This window comes from Bactrocera oleae, chromosome 3, assembly GCF_042242935.1.
Source record: "Bactrocera oleae isolate idBacOlea1 chromosome 3, idBacOlea1, whole genome shotgun sequence".
In the NCBI taxonomy this organism is placed as follows: Eukaryota; Metazoa; Arthropoda; class Insecta; order Diptera; family Tephritidae; genus Bactrocera; species Bactrocera oleae.
In genome coordinates, this window is record NC_091537.1 from 67,099,078 (window position 1) to 67,122,585 (window position 23,508).

The 23,508-nt window shown below is 30.4% G+C and overlaps 1 protein-coding gene across 4 annotated transcripts in view; it reads right to left on the bottom strand.

The window, feature by feature from the left end:
- Positions 1 to 18,525, bottom strand: part of LOC106614851 (alpha-tocopherol transfer protein-like) — a 32,944-nt gene extending 14,419 nt beyond the window's left edge. The window contains exons 1-2 of one of the 4 annotated variants that reach the window (XM_014230775.3): positions 18,377 to 18,525; positions 17,528 to 17,671 (exon numbers count right to left, since the gene is read on the bottom strand). Coding sequence is in view for 2 of the 4 variants with exons in the window: in XM_014230771.3 (XP_014086246.1) it covers positions 14,082 to 14,139 (58 nt within the window). In the remaining 2 variants the exon portion in view is untranslated. Of the gene's footprint in view, positions 1 to 6,893; positions 7,025 to 14,081; positions 14,346 to 14,645; positions 14,800 to 17,527; positions 17,672 to 18,376 lie in introns of those variants that run through there. The other 3 variants (XM_014230771.3, XM_014230770.3, XM_014230774.3) reach the window with 3 other exon arrangements.
- Between the last annotated feature and the right edge of the window lie 4,983 nt (positions 18,526 to 23,508).

Below are 23,508 nucleotides of genomic sequence, written 5' to 3' on the forward strand. Positions count from 1 at the left end.
TAGTCGCCTTTTTTTTAATTTAAATAAAAATTGCATTTTTTAACAATTTTTGTTTCTATGTTTTAACAATTTTTAAAATTAATTATTGTAAAATTAACACTTAAATTCATTTACACTAGTCAACATATTGTATATTATTTTAATTTTATTAAAATATACTGAACTAAAACCTCATTATTTCTCTAATTTTTTTAAATAAACTAATAAATAAGTAAATTGTCTTTTTAAAATAAATTATCATAATATTAATTAGAAAATTCAGTTACACTAGTCAACATAGTTGCTATTTTATGAAATTTGAATAAAAACAGATTGAAAAAAGAATTAAAATTGAAAACTAGTTATCAAAAAATTAAGCTATTATGAACCTGTGTGAACATGATAAATTAAACATATTATATATATATATATATATATATATATATATTAAAATATTGTTGAAACCAGCTACAAAGTCATATATATACGTATATGTATTTAAAATTGGTAAAATTTTACTTTAATATTCAAATAAACACTACTTGATAAGTTTATACTTTTTATTTTCGAACCAAACCAAAAATTAAAGTTTTTTGCTTTGCTTTATTTAAAAAAGCTATCTTAATAGTTCTAATCAACTTGGCAAAAATGTGGAGAGTGGCGAATAGAACAAGCAACCAGCATAAATTACATATGCTGGATTAGTTAGCGTCATTTTGAGTTTTGTAAAATCCTAACTGACCGTTTTTCGCATTTGCCTTACCTTATATAATACATAGTGTGTAAATCAAATCATAATATTGAAGTAAAACTAACAGAATATGGCAATATACATTAATGTCACCAATAAAATGATAAATTTATCAACTTCTTTATTCAAACGACTAACAAAATAAATCATAAAACAAGCCATAAAGTTAATTTCGGTTGCGCCGAAGCTACAATACCCTTTACAAATAACAAAGTTTTTCTTGCAAGAACTTGATTCTGACCGTTCAGTTTCTATAGCAGCTATATGCTACTTGTATTGTAGTCCGATATCGGCAACTCTGACAAATGAGCAGCCTCTTGGAGAGAAAAGGCCCTGTGCAAATTTCAGATTTTAAAAACTGAGAGACTAGTTTGTGTATATAAAGATGGACATATAGTACAAACGGATATGGCTAAACCGACTCAGCTCGTCACGCTGATCATATATATAGGTATATGTGGCAAACTTAATACCCTCTGTCGAGAGTACAAAAAATAATTTACATTTTAAAGATATAATTTTGTGCCATCTGTCGGCTTCTGGGATAATTGACATGTTCTTAAGCAGCTTTCGGTATACATTGTCATATTATGGATAATGATCCAAAGTTATTTCACAGTATTCCACATCAAAAACCACTTAACTACTATAAAAAGCTTTCATATGTTGCTGTCTAAGTCGGGAGAATACTGTATAAGTATCAAAAACTACCATTTGGGCGAAGAGAAATTACGATATCTCAAGAATGCAATAATTTATAGTTGGTTGGATTAACTGCTGTTTTTAGTACAGAGCAATTCTAGGATTAGTAAGTTATGTTGTGCCAGCCTCCAAATGGAGAACTATTTCCATATTTCTGCTACGAGAATGTGTGCTGTTCGGAATACCGATTAAAAAACCAGTTTTATTTTCGAAATTTAATCGTTGCTTTGTGATAGTTGCATTTTCAACATTTCGTCTGATTGACTATTTATAGATTTATCTTAAATGCATCATACCTACATATAATATATTACTATTGGTTATTGAGAGCTCACAATCTTGACACCATATTGATTACATAGTTCAGTTATTCACACCTATCATGCAATATCTTGCGTGTTTCAATTCAACATTTTAAGTATTTGTTTCACAAATTTCACGTGTGTAGTCAGCTGTTCATTAAAAATCAAATATCGATAAACAAAAACTGACGTAAGCTTGCATGATTGAAAATTGCCCACACGCTAAGCAATACTAGCTGAACTGGTCATATAGTTAACTATATACAAATATATTTCAATTATTGTTTACAAACAAAAATTTAATTTATGTCTGGTCAATATACTTGTAATATGAATTTTACAAGTGGAAAATTTAGTAAATAATAAAATATTTTTGAAACAAATGAGCAGAGTTTAAATTCATTTTTGTGGAGTATTAATAAAAATAAAAAATTCAAAAGTTGAGTAATTTAAGAAAATCAAGAAAAAGTTGTACCAAAGCGATATACACAAATAAAAAATATTGTATACAAGAACTTTATTTGGATCGTGGTCCGACAAATGTGCAGCTTCTTGGGGAGAAAAGGCCCTGTGCAAAATTTCAGATTGATATCTCCAACTCTAGTTCACGTATATACAGACAGATGGACATGGCTAAATCGGCTCAGCTCGTCATGCGGATCAATTAAAAAGGGTGTTTTTTCGAGGTATAGAACTTTAAGTTGACATTACTGTTCAAGATGGCGACCGATTTAACAGCTGTCAAGTAATTTATTCTCAGTTTGGTTTAGCAAATCATCATGAATAGACTCACGCCTGAACAACGTTTGCAAATACGTACTACGCACTACGTTCATTTTATCGTATGATGCGATGAAGCGCACTTCTGGTTGAATGGCTACGTGAAGCTAATCCTCAAGTGTATGTCGAAACACCGTTACATCCAGAAAAACTGACTGTTTTGTGCGCTTTATGGGCTGGTGGAATCATTGGTCCGTATTTCTTCAAAAACGATGATGGCCAATGGTGATCGGTATAGAGCCATGATTACTAACTTTTTCATTCCTGAATTGTACATGTCCATGAGCAATCGATTTATTGAAAGACACGTTTGGTGACCGCCTAATTTCACGTTTTGCACCTGTGAATTGGCTTCCAAGATCTTGTAATTTAACAACGCTGAACTACTTTCTGTGGGGTTATGTAAAGTCATTGGTCTATGCGCATAAGCCACAAACGCTCAACCATTTGGAAGACAGCATTCGCCGTATTATTGCCGATATACGATGCCACAAGATTATATTTCGGATAAATAAAATTCATGTCAATCGAATAATCCATCGTTGTTTTATTGCAATTTAAAGTTCTATACCTCTAAAAAAAACACCCTTACATATGCATATGTATTTTATAGGGTTTCCTTCTGGGTGTTACAAATTTCGTAGTAAACTTAATATACCTTGTTCAAAGTATAAAAATTATTTAATATACAAGTTAATCAACAGAAAACTATTAATAAATGGTATGTATGTGGCCAAAAGCTTAACGCCGTTTCACAAGTTTAGTTAACGAATTTTCTCGTGAAACGTATAAAATTGCGGTAGGTTTTATTCCAGACTCTAGATTTTTATAACAACTTATAATGTTTTCTATTTAAGAAGAGAGAATTGAAAATTTTATATATCCCATTTAATTATTAGAGGAAAAAAATTACATTTCGAATCGCGCAGAAAATAATTTCGTAGAATTAAGCATTTTCTAAAACACAATTGATCCATTATTCAAATTAATTATTATTAGAAGCTCTTCCATTAATCAATATAAATATTTATTCAGTTGTTTTAAAAATTAATTATTGTTTAATTCTTCATATACACTATGTTAGCTCTAGCACCATTACAGCTTCATTTAACGGGGATATATTTTCGAATATCGGAATTCATTACGAACAGTAGGAGATAGTATGCTAATTTTTTTGCAAATAAATATACTTTCATGTATATAAAGATATGGTTAGTAATAATAGAAATAAATATTTATTTAAATTGCCGGCTTGGTCAACAAACTCAAATTTGCACGTGCTCTAAATGAGCGAATGGGTAAATGAGGAAAAATATGTACTCGAGTGTTTAATTGTTTATTTTGAAGCGTTTTTAATATAGTATTAAGTTAGGAGTCTATATTTTCTATTGTATAAATTAAGTGGAGGTCGACTAAATATAAAAAAAAGATTAATACGTTTTCAATATTTATTTATTTTGGATTATTAACTAATTTTTTAAAAGCCATTTTTTTATTATAATTCATACATTAATATATTTTTTATATATTTTTGCCACGAAGTTAGTACCACCCCGAAGGAAATGTCAGAGAACCTAAAAAAAAATATATATGAATATACTTATATGATCAGCATGACGAGCTGAGTCGATTTAGCCATGTCCGTCGGTCTGTGCGTATATACGCGAACTAGTCTCTCAGGTTTTCGGATATCGAACTGAAATTTTGAACACGCCCTTTTCTCCCCACTAAACTTCTCATTTGTCGGACTGCTATAATAACTGCCATACAAAATCACCGATCGGTAAAGTTCTTGTATGGAAAACTTTTTGATTTTACGTGGTATCTTTACGGAATACGGCATGGGTTATTGTTTAAAGCACTAATGCAATCTCCGAAGAAATTCTTCAGATCAGAATCAAGTTCTTGTAAAGAGCCTTTTATTTGTGAAGGGTATTCTAGCTTCGGTGCAACGTTTTTTCTTGTTCAATTTTTTTAAATTCATTAACACATTTGAATTCTTATATAAATATGTTTTCCAATTAATGACTTCCATTACAAAAAACAATATTGCATTTAAATAATTTTTTTTGTCAATTATTAAATACTATCTACCTATAAGTTCAATAATTTTTAATTGTCAAAATACAAATATTTATTTACAAGCAGGCACTCAAAATCAGAAATTATTCAATCTCAAAATTTAAAAATAAATCATTGAGACAACGACATTTTAATTGAGCTGCTTATCACTGTTTAAAAATATATATGTAAAATAAATATTTAATTTAAACAATTTAAATTTGAACGAGACAGTTCATGCATTAAAAATTTATGCATTTTGAATAAATGTTTTTATATACATACATATTTTTCAAGCTCAACGGAGTAACCTCAATTCCGCTCAATACATCAATTAATATAAAATCAATGTCCATTTGAATAATTAAAATTAAAAACAAAAGGTTACATTTAATCTGCTGTTTATAATTGTTCATCTATCTATAGATACGAAAACTAGTTCTTAAGTTTTTAAGATTTCGCTCTGAAATTTTGCAGACGTCGCTCATTTGTCGAAATCGCCGATATCGAACCACTATAGCATATACCATAGGTGCCATATAAACTGAACGATCGGAACCAAGTTCTTGTATGAAAACATTTTTATTTGTGAATTGTATTCTATCGTATTTGTCTCCAGAAATTGGCAATAACTTTTTTCCTAAACTTTTGTTTTCGGAATAAAATTTTCTATCTAAATAAATGTGAATGTAACCAACCGATATAGTTTTAGTACGCGAAAAAAATATATTCTGGATTCGTTTATAAAATTATACTAAAATATTTATTCCCGCTTGCGGTCAGGCGTCTTTTTGACCACCCTTTTCAACTAATCAACTAACATAATTTAATTTTCCGACACATTAAACATTTTATTTTGAACAAAAAAATATAAAATATAAAAATATAATTTTAAATGAAAAATTTTAATTTTTCGAAAAAAAGTTTGACGTTTAAAAATAAAAATAAAATTTTTAAATTTTATATTCACATAATTAATTTTTCAATATTAAAAATGTATATAATTAATTATAATTATATATTATAATAATCTAACCGTAACTACAAATTAATTTTTATTAAAATTATTGCGATTTTAACAATAAAGATAATAATATAAAATACAAATTTTTATTTTTTAATTTTTATACAATTACTTTTTTTAATATTAAATATTTATATTATTGGTTATAATTATATATTAAAATAACAATATTGTTTCCTTTTTTTAATAAAATTTTAATTTAATTTTTTAATTTTTTATATATAAATAATTTTTTTATTTTATAATTTTAAGTAGAAGTTATTATTAAAATTGTAATGTTTTTAAATTAATTTTATTTGACTTTATAAACATAGAAAAATTATTAATATTTTTTAAGAAAGTAAAAATAATAATTTGAAATAATTTTTTTTATATTTAATATTTATATAATTTTTTTAAATATTTATATATTAAATTTTTTTAAATATTTATATGTTTTCCTTTATTGATACAACTTTATTTTATTTATTTTAATTGTTTATATCATTTCTTTTTATTAAATAATTTTACGTAGAAGTAATTATTAATTGTGTGTAATTGTGGTTTTATTAAACATATTTTATTTAAAAATGATTAAGGTTTCTGTAGTTTAAACTTTTTAATTTAGTTATGTGAATTTTTAACTTAAAAGTGGCAAACTAAACAAGTACAATATATATATTTCGATCATATTTTATTCAATGGATAAATATTTTTTTGTTATAAAAAATCCTAATTTTTTAAGAAAAAGAGTTTTTTTCCATATAATTTATAAAAGCTCAAACTTTTGTTATCCTAAAAAAAAATTATACATTGTAGATATATAAATGCTTTTTCAGGTATTTAGTTGCTTAGCTTTTTGTATTTGACTAAAAATACATTTAAAATAAGGTGCCGAAATAAATTAATATTTTTTTGCTGTTGCTGTGTAATTATTTTACATAAAATTTTAGTTTTTTTATTTTTATTGATATTCAGTTCAGAGATTGAAAATTGTGATATATGACTTAATCTTAGTTCAAATACCATATGATGTATCAACCTTCATTCTATACGGAAAAAAAGTTTTTTTTTACAACTTTAAAAAACACCTCTAAATATTTGCAGCTTTTACTTAAGTAAAAAGATCTTAAGATCATTTCGAATTTCATTGTTTTTTTTATCTCCCCAAATTAAAGGAAAATTTTAGTATTTTGCCTTCTGTCGCACAATTTACACAAATTTTTCTAATTAGAATTTTTTAAGACCGAAAAACTCGTTTTGAAGCATTTTTTAATAAGCACAAAATTTTAATTGGACAACTTTTGCAATTTACATTGTTTTTAATTTAATTTTTTTTCTGTATTTTTCCAACACCGACACTACCAAGCAGTAAACTTGTGCGAAGACGAAAGCGCGGCTTAATTCTGAACTGTGCAACCAGTTGGTGTCGTAGTTCAAAGTAAACTGTTTATGCCCTTACTAGGTAGCAGATATTTTATATATTGACTTATTCTCCACACAGAATCCCCAATGATCTGCTTATATATAAAATGCATACATCTATACTTACGTTCGATGCGAGTAAAAAGCATTCGAAACCAGCTAATATAATATTTAACTCAGCTGCGCTTATGGAGCATGCTGACTCTGCAAATGAACTCAGGGCCTCAACAATGTCGGGAAGTTGGTTTGGTTGGATGTGTGGCAGAGAAGTGGTTGTTGTGTCGCTTTTAGAGCGAGGATGTTGTTGGGAGCAAAAGTGATAGCAGTTAATCTCGTACAAAGCTGTTGTCTGCGCTTGGAAGTTCGAAAATCTAAACTTTAATTGAGTAACTCTCTGAGCGATTGAATATACGCTCATTTTCGAACAGTGTATCAATGACTTTGTTTATTAAACTTAATATGTGAGAACACAGAGAGAAGCCGAGCTTGCTTTCTGCAGATGTTGTGAATGATAAAATAGCGATGTGGTGATGGTGTAAGGCTTTAGAGACTTTTTGAGAAACTTGCATACATGCATATGTATTTGTAGTTGTATATACGAGCACAATGTCGTTGCATTCACGTGCTGCAAGCCATGTACTTCCCACATATTTATAAATTTTATAAATGCACATCGGTACCTATGTTATAGAGCTCTGAGATCTCATCTTTTCATATATATGTACACATACAAACTTATGCCCATATTTAATGTTTTTATTACACAAATTGGACATATTGATATATGCCAGCGGCTTTTAAATCTGCCCTACTATGTACATTAGGGTGACTTTCATAAAGCATTGAATTTCCTACAAAAGTTATGAAACGAACTTTGTTTGAAGTAGTTAGAATCGAGATATACATTTTTCCATCTGATAATAAGAAAAAAATAGAAACCCGTTAGGCGGAGGACCTTTTCGTTATAATTAAGAGCTCATACTTGGAGAGCCTTTCATAGAGGTGTCTATCAAGCAATTTTTCAGAGTACGAATCGAAAAAGAACACATTCATTTTTTTTACTTACCCCAATGTACATGTGTAGATTTTATCTACATAAGTTGACAAAAGATCGGCATTAACTAGTTTTCCGATGCAGTAAATATGTAGTAAAATTTCAACATAATAAGTAGGTCATAAATGTTTATTTTTAGTAAAGACCTTATAAGGGTTAAACGTTGATTAAGACAACTGGTTTTAAATTTTTTAAATCTGCAAAAATTGGTTTTTGAATTTGTTGGAATATACACATTAGGGCTCTTAAAATTATTCTAAAACCTGAAAACCGTTTATTCGAATATCCAGTTAGTAACCGTTCGTATGAATATTAACCGAATAATATCATATAATGTCGTTTTTCTGCGACTATTCGTATAGTTGCTCTGCAGCAAGTATTTGAATAAATGAAAATTGTTTAAAATCCAAGCAGCCTTTGATTTGTGCACACAATTGTATTATTGAATGTTTCACTTTTTTCAATAGAAATAAGGAATTGTATGAATGCTTACTATTCGAATAAATATAAAAGAAATTTGAAAATTCTCATCTCTTTTCAAGCGGTTGAAAACTGTATATTTCACAGAAATGCAATCTTTAATTAAAGTTACGGAACTACAAAGGGTTAATGAGCAAAAATTAGTTATACATCAGTTAGTTTTTCATAACCAAAAATCTATAACCTAAAGAAAGAATGACTTTGGTGGTTTTAAAATTTCTTGTCTTAAATGAATGCACAATATCTCAAGAATGTTGAATCTAAATTTCAAGTCGACTGAAGCAAAATTATGAGTATTGAGAAGTTTTTTAGAAAAGAATTTTTATAGCTGTGTTATGAACGTTTAACGTCAGATCAAAGAATTCCCCTCATACATTCAAAACTGCTGCACCGATCGTTTTGAGGTTTTTAACACTTTTTTATACATAATTTACAAATTAACCAAGTTTTTTCGCAAAGTGTTCCCAAAAAGGGAAATATTTAAATTTCAAAAAACTCCCCTACGTTACCTGGCCAACACGGTCCCCTAACTATAAAATTTTCATTTTTTGATTCCGGATGTTCCAGCAACTAGCGATGAGGGACACCATAAACCTACTTGCCTTACACTTTCAAATAATTATTGCGATTGCTGTAGTTTTTAATATTTCTCGTTGAAAATTTCACAGAATATTCTTGTACTGCAAGCTACAATGTACAATTGGTTTTTAAAACAGATTTTAACTGTTTCATCAAAATTATAAAAAATTAGCCTTGTTTTACACGAACTAACCCTACTCTCTCCTTAAAAGCTACTTTAAGACAACTATACAATACTACTTGTAGTATAAAGCAATCTTCTACAATGGAATTTATTTGAACGGCACTTCAAAGGGTTAATGCGCAGTAATACTCATTTAGATTTTTATGAGTAGAGTTCGTTATGATGGATCGATAATATAGTATTATATTATATACGAGTATTGAATATCCGCTTTATCTCAGAACGCTCTCTCCGTGCTAATTAAAAATGGTATTGCAAACCGCTCTCTATCAATGAAAGTTGTTCTGAGAGTACCCTGTCTAACAAGCCCCCCTCATTAAGATAATTTCAAAATGTACTATAAACCACAAGTTCAATTCCGCAACCACTAATGTTGTGTAGGACTATCTAGGGTTGAAATATTACGTAAAAATTAATTGGATAATAATTAAAAATTATTTGGTAAAACTATTTATTCAAAGAAAGTCCAAACAGACTTTCTGATATATTTATGTATTTTAGAATATATTAGCTGTGTGGCTAAACTGGTATAAATTTCACAGACTGGTATAATCAAATGGAGATTGAAGAGCAAGATGCATACTCTCTTAAATTGACTACAACTGTATAACAGTGTTGCTGCTTTAAAATGTAATTTTTTAAACAAAGAAGATAGAAAAAGAGCTCCAAGATATACTTCATATATGTAATCGATCTACTAAACACGAATGAAACGATATACATAGTATGTACCTACATATGCAAACGATACATTAAAATTCGCTTGCTTCAAGCGAGTATCGAATTAACCATTGGCGAGATAGATTCAGAATGTATTTCTATGAAACTCGCCGAAATAACGAGAAAGTATTCAATTTAATAAGTAGTTACCTTCTTTTAAACATTAAAACTGAGCGCCCAAACAAGATCTATAATATTTTTTAGATTGGTACAACCTTTTTTATGAAAGAAACAGTGCTTGAAAATCATCGTGTTAGTATCAGAGACATAACAGAGGGTGGGTATGAAGCGTGTCAATGCTATAACTCGTAACAAAAGACCTGAATCTTTTGCAAAAACGCTCGCAAAAGAGATGCTTGACAGTGTAGCTGAGGACCCTACATTTATCAAATATATCATTATTGGTAACGAGACAGCGGTTTATGAATATCACGACGAAACTGTCCAATAATCTAGCAAATGAGTCGAAACCGAAAAATCCACAATTCGCTGAAGACACTGAAGGCCATCCCAACCGACGATTATAACAAGTGTATGATGCATGCTTGTATCGGCTCAGGGGCTTATTTTGAATACGATAATAAAAAATAAAAAAAAATTCTTCTGAATTTTAATACTTGTGTATCCTTGCAAAAACGACCAAAACAACTAATATTGTTTTACAAAGCATTCGGTTATTATTACTGCTACTATAATAGGAATCAAATATAGAAAAAGATTTAAAAATTTTATAAATAAGACATTTTGTTGACATGTTTTAAACATTTTCAGTGATTTTTTTCGATTTTCATGCGTAAAGAAGTGATGGAAGATTTAGGTTATCATGAAATCAAATTCCCTGACTAAATTCGTTCCCAGACGATTTGTGTTAAGATACACAGAAATAGTATTTTGGGAAGAAACAATTTTTAAAATAATCTCTGACTTGTCAAATTGCATCTACATCTTGCAGTAGGTAAACAACATATATAAGAGATAGAATTTTTTCATATTTCAAGGACTATACTGTTATAATTACATATAAGCTTTTGTACAAAAACTGTCATTTCGATGCCTTATACGAAATCAATTAGGAAGCAATGTTGCCCTTTTTAATTTTTTCATTTTTTTGATGCATGTGCAAATATTCAATTGATTTTTTCAAAAATACGAATTCGTTGTTTTTTTGCGTGTTACAGATATTGAAATAATACCGAAAGCAAACTCTCTATTTTAAAATATTCCACGTACCAAAATGTGAAAGCCGTCGAGAGCAGTGGAGTCTTCGGAATACTTAGGTGGATTCATGATTCGAAAATTAAATTTGTATGATGAAAACAACAACATGGTCATGGGTACACCAATGTTCAAAAGGGAGCTTGAAGAAACCTAGTGAAACATTTATAAACGAAGTTAAATTATTTTAGACAGTTTTTCCTCATATGATTGGCGTAGTGCACTTGAGCGCACATTGTCCATTGCCAGGCAATGTGAAATATATATTTTTTTCAAGTGCAGAGCGTTTTTTCGAACAAAAAACTTGTATAAAAAAATTAAACCAATTGTGGAAAATTTCCCTAAGAAATTCAATTCGGAAAAAAACCGTAAATTGTCCTTTTTTATGAAAATCTCCCTTTGTTTTGTTTGCATCACCGCTCTCTTGGAAATTTGTTATATCATGAAGCAAAATATGTCATATGTCATTATACACTTGTCACATCACACGACACCAATTTTTGCAATTAATTCTGAAATCGTAAAAACTACTTTTATACTTCTCACTCACTTTCAATATCAAGATCAACGATTTATGCCAACTGATACAAGTTTAAATAAAATTATGCAAACATGTCATGTACATACTATATGTACTCATATAGGTATATACATATATACATAATTTAGATTAATATATTCTATATATGTACGCACATGTGTGTAAAAATCATTGCACACTTTATGCCAATTTTTTATTGTTATTTTGAACTGAACTTTTTTATGTCTAACAGTTGTTGTAAAGGCTTTTTAAGGCAATAACCGAAACATTTTCAATATATGGTAGTTAGAATCACGCTTTGGTTTTATTACTGCCGTGTCAGCCTGTCGTTCATTTGGTGCGTTTTTAATTTACGCTTGTCTATACGTTTTGACTTAATATTTTTTTGACGTAATTGAGCACATAATGCTTTGAATTATTAATGCGTCCATTTTATTTGTCTGGCCCTTTAATTTTATGCTTTTTGCGCTCTAAGTACATTTGACGTCGTTGACTCTGACGATAGTTAATGATTGAAGAGCAAAATGTGTTATAGATATACCAATATGCCATGTGCTTAGGTATTCAATTTTAATTTAAGTCAACATGTGATTTTTGATAAGCTTTTGTGTTTTAAGAATCAAATTAGTAAATATATTCACTTTTTAATACTAATATTGGAGGATCAAATTTGTTAAAAGAAATACTTCTTAGTGCCGCGCTTAGCTTGCAATGCTTAGAGAAACCTTCAGATTCCTCAGACTCCTTCCATGATCGCTTTATGGAAATTCACTGAGTACCAAACAATTTTTTTTTACTAAATAATTATTATTTTTTATAAAAGTATATCGGAGAAATATTACTTTAATTATCCAAAGCCAAGATATAATTGATTTTTCGTCAAGATTCTTAAAGCAATTTCAATAGTTTTTTATATAATTACTGTTAAAGAGCTATCATAATTTTCTTAACATAGATTATTTATATTAAAGAGTTAATTATTCGACAAACTAACATACATAGACATTTCATAATAAAATCTTCACTATAAATTATCTATGTTAAAAAAATGAAACTAACTCTAAAACAAAATTTTTTTTATTTCACCAATTCATTTTGTATGAATTCCAAAAATCTTCTGCCTCTAGCATTACACCCGACGACTGCTGTTAAATTGCATTTAAATAACAGCTGACCGTTCACAGTTACATTTACAAATCACATATTCGTCAGTAAACAAAAGGATCAAGCGCATTCGTTGCTGTTAAATTGCCAATTACAGACTCAAGGTAGAACTATAGCAAAGGTTAAAAGTTCGGGAATTTCTTTAAATAAATATATTTAGTGAGTGGAGTGCTACAATTGGCAAACATGACGAAGAAAATGATTGTAGCTGAATTTATGTTAGCAATTATTTTTTTAAGTTAACGCGGCTGCTAATCTTAATACGTTTTTAAGCGTTTATTGTATCATATTTTCCCAAGCATTAGTGGCTAGAACTGATTTTCAGCTCTTAATGTATACAAGTTTTCGTGAGTCTAAATCTGACAGCGTAAATGTCAACCTTCATGTATTTTATGAAAGTTACATTTTTTTTTTTTGCTATGAGCAGCAGCTGCTGGCGGGTTTTATTAACTATTTGTATACCCTGCTTGTTTCTCATGAAGTTTGTAAGACCCAGAAGGAAACGTCGGAAACTCGTAATAATATATTATGAATAACGATCAGCGTGACATCGATTTAGCCGTATCCGTCGGTATGTCTGTGTTTACGCGAACTAGTCCCTCACTTTTTGAGATATCGATCTGAAATTTTGCATACTTTTCTTCCCAAGAAGCTGCTAATTCCGTCGATATCGGATCACGCTAGAATATGGCTGCCATACAAACTGACCGCTCACAATCTCCTTATATGGAAAACTTTTTAATTTGACAAGATCTTGGAGTTGGCCATGCTATTATCTCTAAATAAATATATTGTCCAGAGCGGACTACTATAGCAACCATACAATCTGACCGTTTACAACCAAATTATTGCATGGAAAACTTTTTTATTTGACATAAGCCTTGAATATATTGTTTACATCGGATAACGGTAGCATATAGCTGCCATACAAACTGTCCGCCAAATAAAGGTATAATCTTCTTATACATTATCATGCTATAAGAAATGCCAATGAAGGGTGTTATAGCTTCGGTGCAGCTGAAGTTAATGTATTTTCTTATTTTTTGTGTAATTAACTATAATTTTTTGTATTTCTTACAAATATTTTTTTTACTATTCAAAAATTAATAAACATTTATTTCATTTTAATTATTTTGCTCACCAAATGTTGCATCGCCATTAAGATGCGTTACCGGCTGCTCTGCACTTATCATTGTCATCTTTTTACTGCTGTCGTAATTGTGTTTATTTTTGTTCACCCGCTTACTTTAAAAACTGGTCGTTCAAATAATTATAGTTGCTTGCAAATACTATAACTGCGCGCTGAAAAAATCGTTATTGACAAGGTCACAGTTGTGGCAAGGCGACGAGTTTTTAAAGTTTTATTAAAAGCGCACAAAATAGTGTAACCAGCACTTCTTTATAACTGTGTAAACAAATGACAGCAACACAAGCACACGAACACATATTTATGTGCCGTTATTTGAAATGCATTTAATTATTTGCAAAGAAAATACTTGATAAGTGCAAATGAGGTTATGTAAAAGGGCACTGTAGCTAACAAAACCAACAAATAGAAATCATTGCTATAACGAAATCTGGTTTTGTTGCTACAATTCGCGTTATTAATGTAACCAATGCGCCGTAAGCCGCCCTCAACGCTGCACTTGTGATATTTTTTAAAAGATTTTCTTCGCTTTTTGCTTATTATCGCTTGATTTCTTACTTTTTCTTTGCACTATTGACAATCGCACCTGCATTTCACACAACAAATTATTCGCACAATATAATCACATGTAATTTAACACGTGCTAACACATTTAAATCAAAATTTACGAACCGCCACGAACGACCTTCGCTCTGCAACTGTGTGACTCACTTGAGTGGTACAAAGTTTTATGCCAAACAGTTCTGTTAGATGTCCACGAAAAACGCGGTGGGTGAAGTAACAATAACATAATGATGTTTACGAAAAGTCAACAGTATGATTTTGCTTTGCTAATAGCAGCCTGAGCAAAAAGCGAAATGCTCAACTGTGCAAAAACTTGTAGTTGTATATGCGTATGTTTGAATTTGATGGTCACTGTCTGCCAATTGTCTCTCCCGGAAATGCATTACTTGCAATATTTACTAACAATATAAATGTTTAAAATGCTTACATGTGCGCTGTTAGCAACAGTGAATAGGTATACTTGTAACAGCAGAGTGCAACATAGCCATGAACCAGAAAAATTAACAGCACTCAGCCTTATACGAGGAAACATGTTGAAGGAAGACCTCCCACCCACATTTGTTTATACATAACAGTTCTCTTGTTTTTTTAGTTTTGGTGTTTGAGCGTTTTAGTTTATGCAATGAGCGTGGCCTGGTCTCTGATGCCGAATGGGCAGAACGATTTACTTAAAATTGGAGAGCTCTATATCAAAACGTTGCATATTCGTCGTGTTTGCTGCAATAAATTTGTATACCCTGGATAGGATATAGTAACAACTCTATTATGTATGACAACTAGCGTATGGAAACCGACTACTGATCATTGACAACTGGGCAGCCAAGATTTGTTTTCAAGATTAATAGCCATACACAATACAAAATACTAATATAGTGGCTACAAAACCGGCAACTAAACGCTAGTGCTCTTATATATGGTGTAAGTTTTCCACCCAGAAGAAAACCCTACAAAATATGTATGGTATAATGGGTAAAGAAGGGCTAAGTTTGGGTGTAGCAACTTGCAAGGATCAAAGCCGGCAAAATACTTATAGATGTTGGCAAAACTTTCTATTAAAAAATATTTTCGAAGGAATTCAATATGCATTATTCGACGAAATCGTGAATAGATATTATTATCTTATTAACATACATTGAAGGTAATGTACTCACTTGGTTTTTTTAATATATTTTAATCGCGTCAACTAAAATAATATTAAAATCATCCTTATATGAGAAATATGTGACATGAACTCAACTGAAGAGGCTAAAATAAATATATTAAATTTATATGCAAAACGTCAACCAGAGGATCGAATTTCTTTATATTAGGGATATAAGGTTTAGACCTAGACCAATTAGGTCTAGACCAATTCCGTTAATATTCAGTGGTGAACCACATAATATTCAGGAAACTTGTTCATTTAATTTTATTAAAATATCATACATTTTGACCAACTTAAACGGTTTAAAGTCAGAAATCATTATATATGCTATAATAAGGGCAGAGAAAGGGACGGGCTGATTGCATTAATATATTTTTAAGCAATTTTATAAATATGTAACTAACACACTGAACGACATATTCGTCATAAGGCTTGTTAGAAATACAAAAATGACAATATTATAACATATGTAATATATGGGAGTGGGGGTAATTCGTATACCATAGATGGTATAAGGCCAACCGGAAGTTTGAAAATTGTAAACTAGGTATATGGGGTCTAAAGGATGTATTAACCCCCTTTCATCAATTTTTGGCAATACCACATACTATTATCACGCTACATACTAATGAAATTCTTTAAGGTACAACGGATGTTCGAAAATCGTGATATTATAATATATTGGTCGCGGTATGTGTGTTTCAAATTTTTTTTGTATTATTTTTTAATGCCGTATTTATGATTTCAAAACTATTTTTTTAGTTATTCAATATACAAATCAACATAAAAGCTTGCGATCCCATTAAATTTAATATATGTCACCAATTACTCTAATTCAATTACATGGCGAAATATACAGTTTTTAATTTTAATCTGGGGATTCCCCGAAATTGTACATCCGAATACACACGAACATACATTAATCCAACCAATGGACGAAGGCGTTATATGCAATTTTAAGCTTATTAATAAAATAGACGGAGTTCAGCAGTTAGCCTTCCTAATGATGAGCTCTATGAGTTAACTAAGCAAGAAGAATACAAAACATTGACAGTAGTGATTTTAAAGAAGAGCAAAAAAAAACTTTAGATGGCGTTTGTTAAAAGGAGTTAGAGCACTATATTACTACAATTAAAATTATGGAACAATTTATTGGAAATGTTCAAAATTTTTACAGGAGTTCAAAAACAGGTGGGGGTGTTATAGATGCTTTATCCACTTATCAACAACTTCTAAGTGAACGCAAACGGAAAACGCACAATATATTAGATGACTTCTTGACAAAAAGGCAGAAGATTGGAAACACAAAATATACTGAATGATCTGACTGACTCAGAGTTTTAAATGTTTTAATAAGTTTTATAAGTATTTTTGCATGGAATTGCTAGGTTGTTTTTAAACATAATTATTAAATTTTATACCTAACCACTTTTCTATCCATCTTTCCCTAACCCAATCATTTACATGTTAAGATTGCCTCGTTTAGCGCTATTTCGTAATGCGAAACTCTACTTTAATGGAACGTATCCTACGCGCTAAGCGGGGTCTTACTGCATATAAGAATGCATATATTTTTCTTAACCAGAGCTGCATTTTGCTTTAAACATAAAACGGTGCAAAAAAAACGTAAATGATGAATTGCTTTTTTATACACGCATATAACTAAAGAAATATTTATATATTCCTTGCATTTTTTATTTTACATAACATTTTCATTAAAATTCATACTTACCAAGTTCTTTAAAAACAGCAAAGGAATGAAGAATCAATTACAAAAAACACAACACTTTCAACAAAAGCCTTTCGCAGCGTTTAATGACCAAAGTGCCGACACCTAAGTATATGACCGCTAAAGAATATAGACACAACTCGAAAGCTAAAACAAAAAAAAAAAACACAATTGAATTGTAAGGAAACTTTTGATATATGCGATTTCATTAACAATTTTATTGTTTTTGTTTTGCTGTTTTTTATATATTTTTGTCTTTTTTGAATTTTTTGTAGCGTATTTTGCGATTTTTATACACTTGGTAAAGAATTAATCATATAAATGCATATATGTACATATGTATGCGGCATATGTATTTATGTAAATCTATTTGTATGTATTTTGCGAATTTAATTGAAGGTTCACGTCGATATTAATTCAAAATTTAAATGTATGTACATATGTATGTCAAGAACACTTTTTGACACATTAAAAAGAGGGGCGGCACATAAACAGTTTCTAGGCAGTTTTTTCTAATAATATGGTAATTTTTTTGTATATAATTTATATTTTTCAACATTAAACATTACACATAGTAGATATATTTATTTCGTTAAGTTTCTAATTTTTATTTCTTTGGTTTATATAATTTCAAACACAAAAACATTATTAATATTTACTTTGGTTAAGTTGTTTATGAATAATTTTTTTTTTTTAATTTTTTAGTATTTATATTTTTTAATTTCTTTTAAATATTTTTTTATTGTATTTTGTTTTTTTTTTGTAGTTATAAATTTGCATTAATTTACTTTTTGGTTATTATTATTTATTCATAAATTTTATATATGTTTTTATGTTTTTGTTTATCCTTACATATTTGTCTCGACTTCACTTCACAATATTATTGTCCTTTCACAAATTGCGAATTTCTACAAAACATTCCGCTTTCACTTTATCGACCTTACTTACGCGCACGCTTTCTTTGTACTGTGTCTCATTTATTCCGTATAAAACTATAAACTAATTTTTGAAATGCAATTCAATTTTATACTGAATTCATTAGATTTACATGAGTATGGCCCCAGACTCAATCAATAACAACAACAACTCAATAACGATACGCGACAAATCAAGCAAAGAGCAAACGCACAAGCCCACTTACATACATACTGTACATATCAAAGTATACAAGTACATATTTATATAAATATATGTAGATATATATTATTAATTTATATAAAATGCAATCAAAATCAAATGCAATTTTCTTATTAACTTTGCTTACTTTTGTCGCTGCGTGTGTGTGAGCAGTGTTGTCTGAGGTAGCTTTTGAAATAAAGTCATATTCTCAGGTGGTATGGAATATAAGAAATTTTTGCTATAACTTTACTACTGTGCCTCTTTCTTATTTTGTTGGTAGATAGGTAAAACAATTATTCACATTGGTCAAAAGGTGATGCACTGAGGAAAATTTTTTTTAAAAAAATAAAAAAATAAAAAAAATATGAGTCTGTCTGTTCACTGTGACTCATAAACATTACTACGAACCAGAAAAAGTGGTCCTTATAGGATATATGGGAGCTAGAAGTATAATTAGAATGACTTCTCAATTTTTAGTTTCAAAACACATTAACCAGCAATAACATGTCCACTTAATTTCATTAAAATATCACATTTTAACCGATATATACGGTATAAAGTAAACCGGAACTTCAAAAATCTCTATATTAGATATATGGCGGCGAGGGGAATTATTGATCCGATTTTACTCAGAACACACTATTAGCTTATGTTAAAAATAGAAATGATACTTTCTCATTCTATAATATATGTCTGAGATAATATTTTTGGTAAAAATTCAGCTATCATATTCGGTATCTGGGGACTATTTTTGGACCCCAGATGGCATAGCTTAGAAGTACTAGTTGTGCAAAGATTGTTTCAATAACTTCATTGGTGTTTGATTTATGTTCTGTGAAAATGAAATAATCATATTTAATTTAAAATTTTGATATATGAGGATGATTCGTAGTTGTTCGATTTCGGCCATTTTCACAATGTAACATAAGAATGTCAAAATAATGCTAAGCACCAAATGTTGGTTGAAATTGGTCAAGTAGTTCCTGAGATATAGGATGTCACTTAAAGGTGGGCGGTGCCATGGCCATTGTACTGAACAATTGGAATACCGGCTCCTATGAAGACTTTCCGTATCATCTTGGGTGTAAAATTAAAGTTTTTATTTATTGAGTTATCGTTCTTTTCGTTGTTTTCAACATAACTATTATATGGAGAGTGGGCGAGGATATTGTCTAATTTCACCCATTTTCACAGTGTATAAAGAGGCGATAAAGTGACTTCTCCTTGGCAAGCTTGGAAGAAAAAGTTTGAAGAACTTGTGAGATATCCAATTAACCATATTAGAAGACGCAGGCACTTTTTAATCATATTTAAACCGTAATACCTCTCTCTACTTTAATTCCTTCTATCTTAGTTATAGTACTGTCCGATTCCGCCCATCTGCCAAGTTGCCACGACACTAAAACGACAAGTAGTTTGAACAAAAATTGCTTTTAGGAAGATATTTATGAATAAATCGAAATATGAAAAAAATTCTATATGTACAAGTATGTAACTATAAATTAGTTTAAGAAAACGTTAATTTCCGTTGGTTTGGTCGTCCAGTTTGTATGGCAGCTATATGCTATAGTAGTCCGATATCGGTGGTTCCAGGACAGAGGAGATGTGCAAAATTTCAGATCGATATCTCAAACACTAGTTCGCGTATATGCAGACGGGCATGGCTAAATAGGCTCATATCGTCACGTTGATGATATATATATATATATACAAGTATATATATATATAAGGTTTCCGACGTTTCGTTCTGGGTGCTACAAACTTCGTGGCAAACTTAATAGACCCTGTTCAGTGTATGATTAGTAAATACTTTTATTTACAGTGCATGCATTACTTTTAAGTAAATACGATTAGCAAAAGCCGCATTAAATTACTTTAAATGTAAAGTGCATAGAATGAGTGAAAACGTTATTTATGGCAACAATGACAAGTGAGATGCAAAGTGCATTCGGTACGGAAATGCATATATAATATATATAAATACCGATATTATTCATAAAAGCTTTGTAGATTACTCTATTTATTTATTACTATTTATATTCGATTCTCTCTTGACACTCACTTAGAAACTACGTCAACTACTAATTATACTCGTGCTAAAGTATAGTAAATCGCAAATCTTTACAAACTAGTTTAATACTTAAAAAACAAAAAATATTAAGTTAAAACAGCAACTAACAAAAAGATTATAAGTGGAAGGAAAAATACAATGAAAAACTACTCCGCGCCGGAGGGTAATAAATTTCAAGTTGAATTAATTGCCACCATAACCTAACCAGCTATATACACAAAATACATATTAATATGTGCTCACACTGACCACAATAAGCTGGTTATGTGTTTTTGTAGCATTATTACTCATAATCATTTGTTTGCTTTTGTGCGCATGCGCGCCAGTGCACTCTATCTCTAGCACGTTTAGCAGCAGTTAAATGTCAATTTTTACTTCAATTTGTAAATTTGTGTACATTTGTAATAAAAAGTAGTGTGGCAGTAAAAGTTCAGCGACGCAGCTGGTGGAATTTCATAGTTTTTTGTTGGCTATTTATTGTCTTTAAATTGCTGGTTTTATATAATTAGCTCAAAATCATAAGTTATTTTATGAGTTTCCACATTTATACTTTGCACTTTTTATTGATTGGCATTTTTAGTCTAAGTCCTTGTTTTTTTTTAGCAAACTGTGTCGCTGTTGTCAGGTAGGGAAGATTTTTTGCTTATGAATTATGAGATATAATAAATCTATATGTACCTATGTATTGCAAGTACGTACGTATAAGTTTATGTTATCATATTTTTGCTTTTTGCACTCTTGCAACATGTTGCACAGAGTATAATACTATTATTTGGAATTTATACATTGCGAAAGGGTCTCAAACACATTTAGCATCTTCTAAGCGGAGGTAAAGGGTGTTTTTTTAGGCATGTGATTTTCAAGAAGAAATAAGACCATAGAATTTAATGTTAAGACCAAGAATTCAGCTTTATTATAAAAAATAAGGATTCGCCATTATGTTTCCAAAATCATTTCGGGCATGACTGCCGCGGCTGGCTCGAGTAAATTCCAGATGTGAGGACAAAATTTTGACCACTGTTTGCAGGAATATGCACTTTCAAGGCATCTGTCGTCTCGGACTTATAAAATAGTCCAGCCGTGTTATATCGCACGATCGTGAAGGACACGCCACAGGCCCACGACGCGAGATAATGCGCTCACCAATAATTTCCTTCAATAAATTGAATGCATGACATGTAGCGCCATCTTGTTGAAACCAAAAGCATTCTATATCAACATCCTCCAAGAAAAAGTCATTATTCATGGTTTTATAACGTTCCCCATTGACAATAGCATTATGGCCAAAAAGTGACGTTTTGAGGAGTAACGGCGTCTCAACAATGGCTTGTGGATTATCATCTCTCCAAATGTGACAATTTTATTTCCAATAAGCTCCTTTCGGGTCATTACAAGCTTACCAACGCCTAATCCAATTTATTATTTTCAATTATTTACTTCGTATAACGCTCGGCTGGGATGGCCTTCAGAGCCTTCAGCAAATTTTGTTTTTTTTTGGTATCAGCTTATTTTTGGAGATTGTTGGACAGTTTCGAAGTCATATTCATAAACCCAAATAGCGTCCCAGCGACGTTGTCAAGCATCTCTTTTGCGACCTCTACTCGATGTCGTTTTTGCAAACAATTCACGTCTTTTGAACGAGTCTAGCTTTAACAAGCTTCATATCCAAATCATTAACCAAAATGTTTTGAGTCGATTCATAACAGATGTTGAGATCCTCTGTTATCTCTCTGATGCCATTATGATGGCATTAAGGTACTGTTTCTTTGAGTATTTCGATGTTATCGCATTAACAGAGGTGGATGAACGACTCGCATTAGACAAGTTTTCGATGACTTCACGCACTTCATTGAAGGCGTTGTTAACTCATATAAAAAAGTGGATTCACCAAAACACTTCTGAATACATTTTCAATGATTCCGTAGCCGTAGTTTCATTAGAAACACAAAATTTCTAGTAAACTCGTTGTACCATTTTTTTCTATGGTAAAAATCGTCTAGACACACTTTTCGCGTCGTAAACAGACAGCTGCCAAATACACTAGTTGACATATGGAGATCAAACTTCACACGAACATGAAAAAATGGACTTGTGTCTGGGCAAATTTGATCTTGATTGTATATTTATGAGATTTCTGGTATTGTAATTTTCGTTTTACAACTGTTCAAGTATGATCTTGGTCGAGAGGATCAGTACCAATGTTCAACTTATAACAAATGGAGAAAAATTAAGAAACATTTTTTATACTTCATCTTTGAAGATCCAATAAAATATACCAACCCATTTATAAACACTCACTTATAGCAGCCATCTGATATTTTTAAAGAAACCCCGCTCTGGTTTACATATTCTGGGCTGACACTTAGCATATTCTAAATGAACTAAATTTTCAAGGTAGAACCCATTGTGTATAAATTAGTATGTTCGTTAAGGAAATTCATTAAATGATAAAATACATGCTTAATTCCAAATCCACGTTGCTTTAGCTGATTTGTCACCTGAATTCTACATATACAAGGTGTGTTCAAAGGAAAAGGTGAATTTTGAATTTTTTAGAAAAGTACTTATTTATTCATCAATATCTAATTTGTTCCCTTCAAAGTAGTCCCCCTCAAATATAATACACTTGTACCAACGCTTTTTCCAAAACTCGAAGCACTTCTGAAATGCGCTTTTCGGTATGGCCATCAGCTCTTTCTTCGATTCTGACTTGATCTAATCAATTGTGGCAAAACGCTTTCCTTTCATTTGGGAACCAGTTTTAGTTTTTGTTACCAGTTATGATCCGTTTGAG